The sequence below is a fragment of the Gopherus flavomarginatus genome, chromosome 5 (assembly GCF_025201925.1).
Source record: "Gopherus flavomarginatus isolate rGopFla2 chromosome 5, rGopFla2.mat.asm, whole genome shotgun sequence".
In the NCBI taxonomy this organism is placed as follows: domain Eukaryota; kingdom Metazoa; phylum Chordata; order Testudines; family Testudinidae; genus Gopherus; species Gopherus flavomarginatus.
Genome location: NC_066621.1, coordinates 145,249,486 through 145,266,138, shown reverse-complemented (window position 1 = coordinate 145,266,138; position 16,653 = coordinate 145,249,486). Strand labels below are relative to the sequence as shown.

Genomic DNA, 16,653 nt, shown 5'->3' with positions numbered 1-16,653 from the left:
TCTGCAGTGTATGTATGTCTTCTGATCTTGGTTGAATGCATAGATATAAGGTAATGCAGTTATCAACATAACTGATTTTTATATTTGATTAGGCATCAGGACCAGCTTCAGATGTAATTTTGGAATCAGACGTGAAACAACAGAATGGTGAAAGCTGTACAAAGAAGTTTGAGAAAGACAGTGATTTGCCTTTAGAGACTTTATTAGAGAGGTAATTTTTAAATGGCAAAATATGTACATTGAGAGATAATACTATATTAAACAGTTACAAGTAAATTGGGAATTTCATATATCTGGACTATTTTTGCTATGCTGAATTCTGTTCTCTACTTGTTCTTCTAAATTTTGTTTAACTATCTATTTATCTTACTATACAGTCACTCACAGTAGTCTCTAAATGTAAATTAGATCTCTATAGCAAGGAAACTACCAGATTTAGTGATTTTTCTGCTTTTCGCTCTTCCTTAGTTAGAGGAAGCTTTGCTTTGGGGTGTGTGTATGTGCCTGACTATGATGAAGCCAAACATTCTGGGCCAAATTTCCAGAAATTCGTAGTTTTTACACACACAAAACCCGTGTTTGAGCCTGAAATTAGAATTTGCACACACAGATCAGGTAACTAGGTGAGCAATTACTCCATTTTAAACACAAATGCTTATTCATGTAACATTTGGAATTTAGGTAAAAAACCCAATTACATGAGCAAATTGCTGAATTTACTTTAATTGCCGTTAAAGTAATGGCAATTAAAGTAATTGTTCAACAAGTCACAACCCCAATTATTTTTCCTTTCCTGTCTTCTATTAAAGTAAATTTGATACTGTCTAAGAACTATTGCATCTTTTCCTAGCTTTGATACACAGAGGAGTAATCTCGAACTTCATTTACAAAGAATCAAAGATGAAGTAGAGTCTCCTTTTACTGATGAAATAAAAGACACCTCATGCCTTCAGAATAAGCTGCTAGATCTACAGGTAAATATCAATCATTTTGAAGAATATGTTGCTTGTCTACAATTTATATAATATGTTAGGAAAAGGGGGTTAAATTACTCTCTTTTGAGGCCCCCTTTTTCAAGGTACTGAGCATACTGCTGAAGAGTAATCCGCGTCCCCAGCTGCTCCTGGCTTCAGTGGGAGTTGAAGACATTCAACAGTCATAGAAACGCTCAGCTCTTTGTGAGATTGAGGCCTTACATGGCAGTGGAGTTGTGCCGGTGTAGCTGAGAGGAGAGTTTGGACCATTGTGTGCAAAATTACTCCAGCGGTATTGTAGTTTCAGAGGATCTGAATTGTTTGTAAACAATAATTATAAACATTATTTTGTCATGCTCTAAATTTGCTACACACAAAAAACTATGTTAAAAGAACATTGAAGTTGCAAAGTCAATTGCTCTTCCATATTTTACTCCTGGGGGAACTTTGCAACAAAAAACTAAAAATTCTGTGCACAATATTTTAGAACTCTGCAAAATTCTGTTAAAATATCACAATATAATCACATCAGCTTCAATTATTTTTGGTCATTTATTTCAAAATACCTATCAGAAAGTATGTCTGTAACAATACAGACAACAAAAAAGATTCAGGAAATGTTTTTTGACAAATAGATTCTTTACTAGGCATATTAATACAGAACTCTGAGTAATAATTCATTTAAACTACAATACAGAACCGTATTTCCCGTGTCCTCAGAAGCAGTGCAAAGGCTTGGGGGAGTCAGGGGTAATGGAGGAGCTGAGGGAGAGGGAAATAAATTGCTAGGAAGGAGCTTGGGTGTGAACTTTGAGGGTTGTTGGGTATGGGTGGGGAAAGTATGGAACAGGTTTTTTTTAGGGGGGAGGGCAGGGAGCGATTGTTAGGGAGCTTCCCCCATGCAGACCCTGGCTGACCCCTGACCTCTCCCATTCAGTCAGGCACATCTGCTCCTGTCCCCACGTGTCCTTCAACCCCCACTCAGACATCCACTCCCCGCCATCATGTGGCCCTGCACCCCCTCCTCTGTCCCTGTACCCCTGCCCCCTTTCCCCATGTGTGTCTGTGCTCTCATTCAGCCACCCCCTGTCCCTATGTAGCTCTGCACGCTCTCCCCCATCACCATGTGGCCCTGCACCTCCCTTCCCCTGTGGCCCTGTGCCTCCACTCCCATTCAGCCCCTGCCCCAGTCTGTTCTCACCCACTAGCCCTAATGAGCCCCTCTCTGACCCTCCTCCTCAACAGCCCACGCTGTCTGTCTCGCTATAGCCCGTCTCCTGACCTTGCCTGACAGGCTCTGCAAAGAAGGCAGGCTCTTTCTTTTCCCTAGCTGGCTGGGAGCTGCTGCTCTGTGCTAGCACTACAGCGCCTTCTGGTGGGAAAAAGGCAGAACTGCAGCAATATTTGAGCAGAAGCTTTTTTCTGTGCAAAAAAATTAAAAATATGCATGGCTCATTAATTACGTGCGCACACAGTAGCACAGAATTCCCCCAGGAGTAATATTACTCTTCCTCTCTGATGCCTGGGCACTAAGAGCACAGGAGAGTTTCCTTGCTCTTAATTCCACTTGGCGCCACACTTGCCCCTGGCAACCAGGAGGAACAGTTGCAGGGAAAATCGTATTCAGCCCCTGCACCCTGGGCTGGAGCATTTTCAGTCACTCTATGAGCACGGCACATGCACAGTCCAATCACATCTAGGAGCTGTGAGGGTGTGAAGCATACTTACTGCAGACAAAATCTTTGGAGAATTTAGGTGCTGAACTCTCAAGTCTCTACTGAGTGTGTGAAAACCAAGCTAGTTCAAAGGATTATAAATTGGCCAAATTTGGGTGACTTTTCAAAGGGATGGTAGAAGACACATCTGACCCTCCTGTAAAATTTCAAATCCTTGCTACAAAGCATGGAGGCACTGGAGCTTCTCAGTGAAATTGGTGTAAGATTTTTTGTTAACATAGGTTGAACTATGTAATTTTTTCCCTAATCTTGTTCTGAAAAATGGCTGAAACTTAAAAAACAAACAAACAACAAAAAAGCCTGAGGCACCTGACATGGAAAATTCACAATTCCTGTAATAACTCTTCTAAAGGTAATTTTCAAAATTGACCAGTCTGTTTGCACAATATTATGCCTTTTGAATTAATTAAATATATGTATTTTCTTTTAGATCATAGAGAGTAAAGCTAATTCTTGTTGGACACAGTTTGAAATTATTGCATCTAAACTAGAAAATCTTATGGATGACACAGGGAAGCCTGTTATCTCTGAAACACAAAACAGACTTAACAGAGAGTGGAGTGAACATCAGATTATTCTAAATGCCAGGTATAAAATAACATTGTACTTTGTGTTATTTGAGAAATAGTATGTCATGATACAATTAAAGAGTGTATTGTGTAGTATATATTTTGCATTGTAAGGCATAGTTAGAATTGTATGTTCTGCTTGAACCCTGGCATTTTTCAATTTAAACACACAAACTTAACGTGATCTTAATGTATTTCTATGGAGTATCTTATGCTGTATATTAGCGGTTCTCAAACTGTGGGTCGGGACCCCAAAATAGGTCATAACCCCATTTTAATGGGGTCGCTAGGACCAGCATTAGACTTACTGGGACCCAGGGCTGAAGCCTAAGCTCCATCTCCACCTTGGGCAGTGGAGCTCGGGCTGCAGACCCCTCTCCCTCCACCCGGAGCAGCAGGGCTTGATCTGCGGCCCCCTTTCCCCTCACCTAGGGTGGCAGGGCTCAGGCTCCGATCCTCACTCCCAAGGGTCATGTAGTAACTTTATTGTCAGAAGGGGGGTTGCAGTGCAATGAAGTTTGAGAACCCCTGCTGTATATGCTTCATCTAATATACCGTAGGCAATTAGAGATACTTACACTAGAACCATAGTAAACAAATCTCCATTTTATAAGAACATAAGACTGGCCATTCTGGGTCAGACCAAAGGTCCATCTAGCCCAGTATCCTGTCTTCTGACAGTAGCCAGTACCAGGTGCCCCAGAGGGAATAAACAGAACAGGTAATCATCAAGTGATCCATTTCCTGTCACCCATTCCCAGGTTCTGGCAAACAGAGGCTAGGGACACCATCCCTGTCCATCCTGGCTAATAGCCACTGATGGACCTATCCTCCATGAACTTATCTAGTTCTTTCTTGAACCCTGTTATAGTCTTGGCCTTCACAACGTCCTCTGGCAAGGAGTTTCCCAGGCTGAGTGTGCGTTGTGTGAAAAAGTACTTCCACTTTATAAGACCACTTTATAGTATCCCCAAGTTTTCTAGTACATTTTTTTTCAACCATTGAGTTAAAATGTTTGGAATTGGCCTGCTCCTATTTAAGTCTGTGGTAAAACTTCTGTTGACATCAGTGAATTGCTCCCAAAGTCTAATAGTTAATTTTTGGTTTACAGTAAAACTGTGCTTTTTGCCTTGAAATATTTGCAGGATCTTTTCTTGCCAGCTTCTCCTGTTCATGTTTATTTACCTTTCTTGTAGAATGAAGTCTTTAAAGATTGCTTTGGAATTTGTTTCGCCGATAGAAAATGAATTCATTCTTCTATGTGACTCAAACGAGCAACTCCACAGAAAGGACATTCAGCAATTTACTCTGACAAATATTGATCTCATTTATGGAGAACTGAAGGTAAGGAAAAACACAGAGGCCACATCTCAATTTTCAAATGTGAGTACAAGGTGATACTCTGCAAAAATAGGCATTTGTACACGCAAGAGCTGGATAACTGCATGGGACTTCTCACTCAGGGATTTGGGAATAGCTTCCAGTAGCCTGAGGGTTTTTTTGACCCTTCTGACCTTTAACAACATGCTGCCCTTTTCTTTCTTAATAACATTGCTATACAACAGTCATACCCAAGTGTACACCAATGGTACCCATTCAAAATGGAGTCACAAATAGTCCTTGCTCATAATTGTCTTTTTTTTCATCCAAAATGGCATTGGTCCCAATCTAGCTGTTTAGTATCAGGCTTTCTGAGTTGGGGAAGCTCCTGCTGCTGCAAGCATGATCAGTAGCCTTTTCTATGGATCTTACCATCCAAAACCAGCTCCCCAAAGATTCTTAGAGTCAACCTACTATGTGGTGTAATTCAGATTGCAGAATATTTCAGTAGACTATTATTACAACCCTGAGAAGTTCCCCCTGCTGGACATTCACCAGGCTGCAGTATCTTGGATCCCACATGGCCTCTGCTTGCTAAGGATGAGCAGAGTTTAGATACTGTTTCTCAGGCACTGGACTTCTGGGTGCAGACCCTATGTCTGACCTCCTTCTTGGCAGTGGGGACCATACAGTCCAATTGCCGGGCTCTGAAACTGACTCCAGTTGTCTCAAGCTCTCAAGGTAGCTGCTGCATACTACCAAAGCTGTGGACTCTCGGTTTTACTGTTTTGTTCTTCAGGGAGTGCATGATACTGTAACCAAGTCACAGACTCTGCAGCGGGATTTTTCAGCACACCTGCATTTTACTTTTAGAGAAAGTGGAAGACTCCTCACGTAGAGCTGCGAACTTTGTAATATATAAAAACTGGACACTCCAGCAGGAGTGCCAGAACCTCCCCTGCCCATTTCCCCTGAGGCCCTGCCCCTGCCCCACCTTGTTCCTCGAGACCCCACTCCTGCCCTGCCTCTTTCCCTGAGGTCCTTACCCTACCCCACCCCTTCCTCCTGAGGGCCCACCCCCGTTCACTCCTCTTTCCCCTTCCCCCTGTCAATCGCTGCTCTTTCCCTCTCCCCCACTCCCTGTGTGGGTTGGGAGGGACTCACCTGCAGAGCACGCAATGCAACGGAGAGCCAATCGCCATTACAGCTTCTATTTAGCTGATTGGCTGGGCCTGGGGCTCATTTTTTTTCCAGCTTTATGTTTTTCTTGGAATATGAGATACAATTTCTCTTTCTCTTTGCTAAACCTGCTGTGGTTTTCTCAATTTCAGAAGGTCCAGAGCTGTATAGTAAATCAGATTGAATTATGCAAACAACTCGAAAACCTACACAGCTCAACAGGAGATGAATTTAACCTAATAGATTTGCAAGCAGCACGCGAGATTATGCTTAAATATAAAAGGCAGTTTGAAGAAATGAATCATAAAATGCAGGCCAGGGAAATGGTCCTCAAAGAACTAGAAGCTTTTTTGGCCTCATTGAGAACAGTTAAACTTTCTATTGAGCATGCAACGGACTCTTCAATGTCTGACAAACCTGCGGTGCAAGGAAACACAGCAAAAGCAGCTGTGCAGCAAGAAGTTTCTCTGATGAAGGAAAAGGCTAAATGTTTGGATGAGCGCTTGCAGATGTTTGATATCTACTTGGAAGATGCTGAATGTGGGGGAAAGACTTGCTGTGAAAAACTCATTGCGGCTTTATCGGAAAAGGCAAACAAGGCTTTTGCCCATCTCAGTAAGCAGGAGCTCATCCAAGAAAATGAGTTACTGGAGATTTTTTCCACAAGGAATAATGAACTCTTAAAAAATATTCAAGATTTACACGATAAGTTTAATAAAATAGGCTTGAAGGACCCAACAATTCCTGCTGTTCAACAAAGGTGAGTATGTTTATTGGAGCTTTTTTAGATCCTCACTTAATAATTTCAAGAAGTTCTGTTGGTCCAGTCTCTATGGCTCCAATCCAGCAAAGCACATAAACTTGTGTTTAACTTTACAGCATAGTCCCATTGAAGTCAACTGATTGTCATGTTGGATCAGTGACGCATTGTTTAAAAAGTCTTCTCCGTGATATTGCTGCTTTAACCCCATGCTGCTACACTTTGTTTGCTTGAGGGAGTTGAGAGGGTTGAGTCATTAGGTTTAATGACCACCTCTGATAGCAGTGAGGTTGCAATTTACAAATGCTGCCAAGTAGAGTTATACAATATATTGCTAAATGCTGATACATATATTGTAGAAACTTTGTGTGTCAAAAGTCAGTGCATATCACATACGGCAAACTGAGAATTTTTCTAAAATGATCCGCATCTCCTCCTGTTAACTTACGGCATTTATATGTTTGAGGTCTCTGCTCCCCTTCAGGAAAATTCATTCACCATGTATCACACAGGTATTTGATATTTTGGTCAATACTAATTTATATCCATTGTTTTATTCATGAAATCCATACATTGCCACACTTTTCAAAGAATAGGGCACCTTAAGTGAGATTTTAAATTGACCAGAGTGATACTCAGTAGTTGAAGGCACTGTAATTAGCTACATTAATATAGAACCTATTGGCCTGTGAAATTTTGGATTAGATCAGGGGTAGGCAGCACGCGAGCTGATTTTCAGTGACACTCACACTGCACCGATCCAGGGGGCTCTGCATTTTAATTTAATTTTAAATGAAACGTCTTAAACATTTTAGAAACCTTATTTACTTTACATACAACAATAGTTTAGTTATATATTATATACTTATAGAAAGAGACCTAAAAACGTTAAAATGTATTACTGGCACGCGAAACCTTACAATAGGGTGAATAAATGAAGACTCAGCACAGCACTTCTGAAAGGTTGCCGACCCCTGGATTAGATTCTCAGGTGGTGTAAATTGTTACAGTTCCACTGAAGAACTGTGCCAGATTACACCAGCTGAGCATCTGACCCTTCTACAATTAAAGTTAAGGCCAGCTTTCTCTTTAGAGCTCGACTTTTCTAAATGTTCTGAAATCTACAAGGTTACTTGGATTGCCTTGAAATTTGGAGTGCTTCAGGGGTCACCGGCGCTAGGCATAAGCAGACTGAGGGCAGGTCTTCACTACCCGCCGGATCGGCGGGTAGAGATCGATCTATCAGGGACTGATTTATAGCGTCTCATCTAGACGCGGATAAATCGATCCCTGAACGCGCTCCCCGTCGACTCTGGAACTCCAGCTCGTGAAAGGTGGAAGCGGAGTCAACAGGGGAGCAGCAGCAATCGATTCACCACTGTCCTCACGGCCAGGTAAGTCAACTTAAGATATGCCGACTTCGTCTACGCGAAGTTGCGTATCTTAGGTCGACCCCACCCCCCAGTGTAGACCAGGGCTGGGTCTATGTCTCCGCTACAGCCTACATTGGGAAAACTTACGTCGCTCAGGGATGTGAATATTCCACTCCCCTGAGCGACATATGTTACACCGACATAAGTTATGCCACTTGCAGAGGTGGTTTTTTTAATGCAGTTGGGAGAGCTCTCTTCCATCGCCATAGAGTGTCTTCACCAGATGCGCTTCAGTGGTGCAGCTGTATCAGTACAGCTGTACCACTGCAACAAGGTACATGAAAGCAATTACTTAGGCCACCGAATGGATCAAAGGGGCCTCCTATTATTAGTATGTGTTGTGGGGAGGGGCAAATATTCCTGTTTAGAGTCTCCAGTGGACCAGCACCAGTACTTCACAAGGTTCTGCTAGTGACCCAAATTTGGGGCCATTTCACCAAGCAGGTCCTGAGATACAGCTCCTGGAAAAAAACATCTTTTTTTAAAATTGAGAGATTCTTGCAAAGCTGTTTTGGGTCACGGATAGAGTTCAAACAAGGTCTCTGATCATCACACAAGGGTGTCCAGTGCTCAAGGGTCACCCCAACAGAGGGCATTCCACCCACCCGCCCTTTGGGGGGAAATCAAATTAAAAGGTTATTTCAAAAAAGATTTTGCTTCTCCAGTTTGGCTTGTCACAAGCATCCTGCACTAATTCTTGTGTCAAATTGATGATATTGAGCATGCGGGGACAGAGGAATGCAGAGCCTGCAAAGTTTCACACTAGCTGCAGATCTCAAGGAGATGAGCAGTAGTCCTTTGAACTTGACCTGCCTAGTTAGCATCAGTTGGAGTCCCACCTTGGGCTGAAATATGGAAAAGGTTGGGAGGCTGTTGCTGAAAGTGAATCTGTCACGGCTGTATGCCCAGAAGTCCAGTAACTTTTTAAAAAATTTAGATATGCAAATGCTTGCTGCCAGGGGAGGGGCATTTTAGGGGTGGAAGGGTGGGGGAAATAGGGGCAGTAGGAGGTTGGAGCAACGTCAAGTGGGTAGAGATAAATGAGGATCAATTGAATCAGTTGGGCTCAAACACTGCGCCTATACCCACCCTCGACAGACTTACAAACTTTAACAGTCACTTCATACCCTTTTACAAACCCTCCAAACTTGCACACAGAATATACCTAAACCTATACTTTCCCTTACCCGTGGTTAAATCCACAGACTGCTTTCATATTCCACCTCACTACTGACATTACCCACAGCAAGAAGCCCCAGTGTCATGCTACTGAGACAACCTATGTGATTCTGTATTGAAATGATGTAGAATGGCACATCAAGGTCCACATGCACCTTTTTCCTTTGATAACAAATATGGGGGGACTCAGACTCAGTTCTCAAATCAAATCACAGCTTCTCCAACCTACTCCAACTTATTCTTACACCCTCCAATACAACTACACCTAACAGAGGGAACTGGAGAGCATGCAGATAATCCCCAGTGGCTATTGCCAGCTCCAGAGTTAAGGTTGCATAGGTATCTTAACTGTGTATTTCCTGCTTTTCAGAAGTTTGAGTTAATGCTGAACTTGACATTCTGGAAGGGCAGGAGCTATCACTGGGCAGCCTTAACTCTGCACTAATAAGGTCTTTCCCATTTAATGTTAGGTCAGTCGATGTGTGCCATTCATGATAAACTTTCAAAGAAACCTCATACTTACATTTGGAAAAAAAATCTATGATCTGTTTTAATATAGGGCTATATTTTATTTCTTTTCTAATAAAGGATAAAATCATTAACTGAATTGGAACAGGAATTGAGTTGCTATGCTATTGAAATGAAATCCATACGAGAAATTGCTAACAAGTTTCTACAGATTGAAGAGACAAAAGGAGAAGAAGCAGATGAACAGTGCACAGTTACAGAAAGGTTGTGGGAGGATACAAAACTGTCACTTGCTGAATGGTAAGGAGAAAGAATGAAAATTTTAAGCAGGTCATATGAGTAATAACATCTCTCATAAAAGAAAACGGAAAAAGGACCTTAAACAGAGATACTTGAAAGTAAATAATATACTTAGAAAAAAAGAAAACGTTGCTGTCGTAGTACTAGAACTAGGCAAAAATTCACATTTAAAAACATATTGTATTATTATTGCAATCCTGTAACCCTATCATATATCAAGCTAAGTATGGAACATGGTGAGTACTTGGATGAGGGAACTCTTAAAACTTAAAACACCTAGCTCCTGATGGAACTGATGGTGAGTCAAGAGATGACACTTCTTCGAGTGCTGTCCCTGTGGGTGCTCCACTCTAGGTGACTGTGCGTCCTGGCGCCGTTGATCGGAGGTTTTCGGTAGCAGTGCCTGGTTGGGATGCACGCACTCAGTTGGTATCTCCCATCTCGTTGGAATCTTCTTGAGTGCGTGCGCCCCACACCCTCCTCAGTTCCTTCTCAACCATCCTCGGCTGAAGACGGAACTCGGGGCAGTGCTGCCTTTTCTTCCCTGATCTCTATAGGAAACAGTAACAAAGAACATAGAAATAATTATTAGTTACATCCCAGTTGTTTTCCTTCCTTTAGTATAGTTACATAGTTAGTTACTTAGTTTAAAAAAAAAAAATCCCTCAGGCTTGTCTCCCGTTGAGGCACTCTCCCTGGCCATTTCTAATTCATAATGCCAGGAGCTTCAAGATTCAAAAGGTGCATTTCCTGTCAGCACTCCATGCAAGGGTCAGATGGGCACTCACATTGTGTGAAGTGCCTCGGGGACACCCACATCCCTGCAAAGTGCCTACACTGCGTGAGCCTCAAGTCAAGAGCTCCTAGCGACAGGGACCTGCGGCTCAAAATACTGATGAGGGAAAAATTCTTACAGCCGCTTTCGGAGATGGGAAAAGTTAAACCCGCTCCCACACGCTCCCCAGCCAGATCTGAACCAGCGGGGAGCATTGCTTCACCCTCCCTGGAGTGGAGGCAAGAAGCAGAACAGTCTCACAGGAGAGACTTTAACAAGGGTAGGAGGTCTCCCGCGAGATCCCTACCCTCTGTGCTGACAGCGCCAAAGGCAGGTGCCTCAGCTTTTTCTAATGCCTCAGCTCCGGCTCTGACAGAGCGCAGAGGCAGGGATCCGACCTCCTGCGCCAGGAAGGTCCTTGTGGCTCCGGTCCCCATGGCACTGCAAATGGCCATGGTGCCAACATTGCGCTCCCCCGTTTGCGGTGCCAACAGCGCGCTTCTCCCTGGCACCGCAAACGGCCGCGGTGCTGACACCGCGCTCCTCCTTGGCACCGCAAACGGCCGCGGTGCCGACAGCGTGCTCCTTCTCGGCACCACAAACAGCCATGGTGCTGACAGTGCGCTTTTCCTCAGCACTGCAAACGGCTGCGGTGCTGACAGCGTGCTTCTCAGAAGCACAAACAGCCACAGTACCGACAGCGTGCTTCTCCTCGGCACTGCAAACAGCCGCTGTGCCGGCAGCGTGCTCCTCCTGGGCACCACAAATGGCCACGGTGCTGGCAGTACGCCCCTCCTCAGCACCGAGAAGAACGTTGGCACTGAGCTTATCTTCTACCCGGGCACCAGCAGCAGACCCCCTGCAGGGCACCTCTACGCAGTCTGCAGCACTACTGTCACTTTCACTTTCTTCTGCTAATGAGCTAGAGCAGAGAGCAGGCTCAGCTCAGCCCAGGGAGCAGGAGCAACAGTTTCTCACTCAATATGACCTTTCAGTGCCACCTGAGCCTCACTCTCCGTTCCTAGATACACAGGGCTCATTTTTTTGAACCGCTGCTCTCTCCATCTGAACTGGCTTTCACTGACGGTGAACTTGATTTACAGCAGCAAGCGGAGTTCTCCCCTCCTGCTTCTCCTCCACAGGCAGCTCTGCTACCTCAGGTCATGGCTCAAGGCCACCAGCCTCAGTTTCCCTATTTTGCCCCCCCCATGGGCGACACCTGGGTTCTCCTACCCTATGCCTTGGCCTCAGTGGTACCCTTGGCAACATCCTCCTACCAATCATCCTCCTGTGCCTCAATCTCCTAATCCGTCCACTTCTAAGGTGCCTGAGCCCCCTCCTGAGTATGCAAGTTACGCACCATATCCTGACTCACCGACCCCTAACTCTTCATTAGCCCTGGACGGAGCCCTCCTCCCTCTGCCTCCACGGGCCGTGGACGACTGTAAACAATTTCAAGAACTTTTCAGGAGGGTGGCACTCAGTCAAGATATCCCCTTTGAAGAGGTTCAGGAGACGCAACACAGACTCCTCAGAATCCTGCAACCGTCTGCACTCTCAAAAATCGCGCTCCCTATAAACAAAGCACTCCTGGAGCCAGCTGACACTCTCTGGCAAACCCCAGCTTCTTTAGTACCAACTTGCAAAAAGGCCGAACGTAAATACTATGTCCCTGCTAAGGATGCTGACTTCCTATTTTCTCATCCACCACTCTTTTCATGGATGCAGCTGCACAGAGGACGAAACAGTCACAATATCGACCCATCCCGCAAGACAAGGACCTTAGACGCCTTGACGTCTTGGGCCACAAGGTTTATATGTTCTCCACACTACAATTCAGAATTGCAAACTATTCTGCTCCCCTCTGCAGTTATGACTTTGATAATTACAATAAACTTTTTGAATTTGCCTCCTACATTCCAGAGGATAGGAGAGCAGACTTCAAATCAATCCTGACTGAGGGCCAACTGATTTCCAGAACGACCCTGCAGGCATCTCTAGACATGGCGGGCAGAGCAGCCCGTACCACTGCAGCTGTGGTTATGCGCAGATCCTCATGGCTGTCTGCATCTGACATCCCCAAAGAACTGCAGACCAAAGTGGAGGATCTCCCCTCCTACCCTTCCCCGTCCCTCTTCAGGGACCCTTCTCACGACCACTTACTTCTCACAGAAATGGAGCATCTTCTACAACTAGGTGCAGTGGAACCTGTGCCAACACAACATCAAGGGACAGGTTTCTACTCCCATTACTTTCTAACTCAGAAAAAGACCAGAGGATGGAGGCCTATACTAGATCTACACCGACTGAACAAATTCGTGAGGATACAAAGATTCAAGATGGTCATACTGGGCACAATAATACCTGCACTGGATCAAGGGGACTGGTTCACAGCCCTTGACCTACAGGATGCTTATTTTCATATATCAATTCATCCGGCTCACACACGCTTCCTTCCTACGCTTCACAATCGGTCACGACCATTTTCAATACAGAGTTCTTCCTTTTGGACTCTCCGCAGCACCGAGAGTTTTTTCTAAGACTCTAGCCGTGTCATGGCTCACCTCTGCAAACATGGGGTTACGCTGTTCCCCTATCTGGACGATTGCCTCATCAAGGGCAACTCCTATGGCGAGACACTTCAAGCTACCCGTTTCACCATCTCCCTCTTTCACAGCCTAGGCCTCCAAATAAACATCCAAAAATCCACCCTAACACCTACACAACAGATCAAGTTCATCGGAGCTCATCTCGACTCAATCCAGAGCAGAGCCTCGCTCCCATATCACAGATTCCTCGCTATCATGCAGCTCAAACGCACACTCTCTATTCGTCCCAGGACACAGGCAAGACTCTGCCTACAGCTCCTTGGTCACATGGCAGCCGCCACCTTCGTGGTACACCACGCCAGGCTACACATGAGATGTCTCCTGGACTGGCTCAATTCCAATTTCAAACCCAACAGACACACCTTAGGGATGCTGCTAACTCCGCCTCCCAATGTTATAGCTTCCCAGCATTGGTAAACAAGTCCAGAAAACCTCTGCACAGGGTTTTCCTTCCAGCAATGTTCCCCAACACTCATGCTCACCACGGATGCTTCTCTAATCGGTTGGGAAGCGCACCTAGGGCAGCACAGGGCACAAGGCCGGTGGTCCGCATCAGAGACGCACCTACACATAAATCTCTTAGAGCTCAGAGCAGTGAGGCGGGCATGCCTTCACTTTCTTCCCCTCAGAAAGAACAAATCTGTTTGGGTCTTAACAGACAACATAGCATGTATGTACTACATCAACAGACAAGGGGGAGCATGCTCACATTCCCTTTGCATGGAAGCCATCCGACTATGGAATTGGTGTATACAACATCGAATACAAATTATTGCTTCCTACCTACCAGGCTGCCACAACACTACTGCTGATGCACTCAGCAGGCACTTCTTGACAGAACACGAATGGGAACTGCACCCCGCAGTACTCCAACAGCTCTTCTTCCTCTGGGGCACCCCGTCAATAGATCTCTTTGCCACGACCTAGAATCGAAAATGTCCCCTGTTTTGCTCCAGAGCAGGACTCGGGACTGCATCCCTAGGAGATGCACTCCTCGTCCCATGGAACAACTCCCTCCTGTATGCCTTCCGCCAATCCCTCTGTTACACAGGGTTCTTCGGAAGATTGCGAATGAGAAGGCTCGGGTCATCCTTATTGCCCTGGCTTGGCCAAGACAGATGTGGTATCCGTACCTACTCTGCATGTTCTCCGGTCACCCACAGGCTCTCCCCAACAGGCCAGATCTCCTTTCCCAGGACAACGGACAGGTTCTTCACCCCCAGCTCCAAAAGCTCCACCTCACAGCCTGGTTCCTTCATGGTTCCAAACCCATGAACTAGCCTGTTCCGAGCAAGTCCAATATGTCATCCTGCACAGTAGGAAAGACTCCACTTGTAAAACCTACCTGCAGAAGTGGAAGCATTTCGCCCTCTGGTGCTCACGTAATCACTTAGTACCCAATAACGTGACCCTTCCTAACATTCTAGACTACCTCCTGAAACTAAAACAGGATGGACTTTCACTCAGCTCCATCAAAGTGCACCCGGCAGCGCTTACCACCTTCCATGAACTATTAGACAGTTATTCATTCTTTACCCACCCCACCATAAAACGCTTTCTCACGGGCCTGCAAAATCTCTACCCTGAAATTTACCCAACAGCAGCTGCATGGAATCTTAACCTCGTTCTTCATGCTCTCATGAAACCTCCATTTGAGACCTTGGCTACCTCCTCTCATCTCCTTATGTCCATGAAAGTGGCTTTCTTAGTTGCCGTAACATCAGCAGGGAGAGTTGGTGAAATGAGCACCCTGATGGCCCACCCTCCCTACACAATCTTCTCCAAAGACAAAGTCACTTTGAGACCACATCCTAAATTTCTTCCTAAGGTGGTATCAACCTTCCACCTCAACTAACCTATATACTTACCTACTTTCTATCCCAAACCTCACAAAACTCCGCAAGAGGCAACCCTGCATACTCTCGACATCAGGCGAGCAGTCACCTTTTATTTAGGCAGGACTAAACCATTTCGTAAGTCCTCATGACTCTGTTTCCATTATCGAAAGATCGAAAGGTACGGCTATCTCTGAACAATGTCTATCCAAGTGGATCTCTAACTCCATCAGATCCTATTACCGTGCGCAAAATCTTCAACTGCATTAGAACTCATTCCACTCTAGCCGTGTCAACATCCGTTGCCTTCCTACACAACGTTCCCATTCCTGACATCTGCAAAGTGGCTATATGGTCATCTGAACACAAGTTTACAAAACACTGTGCTCTCACGCAAGACACCACGGCAGACACCATAGTAGGTCATACAGTACTATCTACAGTACTAACTGCTACATGTCCAAAGTCCCACCAACCATAGTGGGTACTGCTACACATTCATCTAGAGTGGAGCACCCACAGGGACAGCACTTGAAGAAGAAGAGAAAGTTACTCACCTTGCAGTAACTGAGGTTCTTCAAGATGTGTGTGTCTGTGGGTGCTCCACTCCCCGCCCTCCTCCCCTCTATTTTGGAGTACTGGTATGATTCTCCACGGTAGAGAAGGAACTGAGGAGGGTGTGGGGTGCACGCACTCAGGAAGATTCCAATGAGACGGGAGATACCAACTGAGTGCATGCATCCCGACCAGGCACTGCTACCGAAAATCTCCGATCAACGGCGCCGGGACGCACCGTCACCTAGAGTGGAGCACCCACAGGGGGACACATCTTGAAGAACCTCAGTTACTGCAAGGTGAGTAACTTTCTCTTCCCTCTAAGTCTATACTTAACTAGTGTTCCAGTATGAGGAAAGGGGCATTGTGCCACAGAAGATCTGAACTTTTAGATGAGATACCAGACTGAGATCCTAAACAGGAAGGATGGTATTTTCAAAGCTGCCTACAGGATTTAGATGCCACATTTAGATGCGGGCGCCAGACGAAGGACCACTGTGGTGGTGGAGCACCCGCTGAAATTCGGCGGCATTTCGGCGGTGACGCCTCTCGATGATGCCGCTTGCCGTCAACAAGCGATGTCATCGAGAGGCGTCCCTGCCGAAATTCGGGAGCGACGCCGAAATGCCGCTGAAATTCGGCGGCATTTTGGTTGGTGCCCTCCCGGGGGTCCAGCGTTGGGGACCACTACCATAGGCAGCTTTGAAAATACCATCTTAAAGGTCCTGTGGCAGTTACTGTAAATTAATCCCAATGGCCTGCTCAAATTTCAGTTTGCAGAATTACATTTTGTGTACTGAGTTCCTCCTGCAGTTTCTGTTGGAGATAATATTTTTAATTTCTTGCCCTAAACTGTGGTGAAATTTTGCTGTATGTGGTTGAATAGCAGTTGGGTTTCATCCCAGTGTTGGGTGAAATGATCCTTCCGAATGAAAGGTGCAATATAAATGTGAGTTATTAA

General features: G+C 45.3%; 1 protein-coding gene across 1 annotated transcript in view; it reads left to right on the top strand.

Moving 5' to 3' along the window:
- SYNE2 (spectrin repeat containing nuclear envelope protein 2) overlaps positions 1-16,653 on the top strand; it is a 273,351-nt gene that overhangs the window by 68,319 nt on the left and 188,379 nt on the right. Inside the window, exons 26-31 of the mRNA XM_050952774.1 lie at positions 93-211; positions 851-974; positions 3,141-3,298; positions 4,476-4,623; positions 5,931-6,538; positions 9,739-9,918. Coding sequence (XP_050808731.1) covers positions 93-211; positions 851-974; positions 3,141-3,298; positions 4,476-4,623; positions 5,931-6,538; positions 9,739-9,918 — 1,337 coding nt within the window. The remainder of the gene's footprint in view (positions 1-92; positions 212-850; positions 975-3,140; positions 3,299-4,475; positions 4,624-5,930; positions 6,539-9,738; positions 9,919-16,653) is intronic.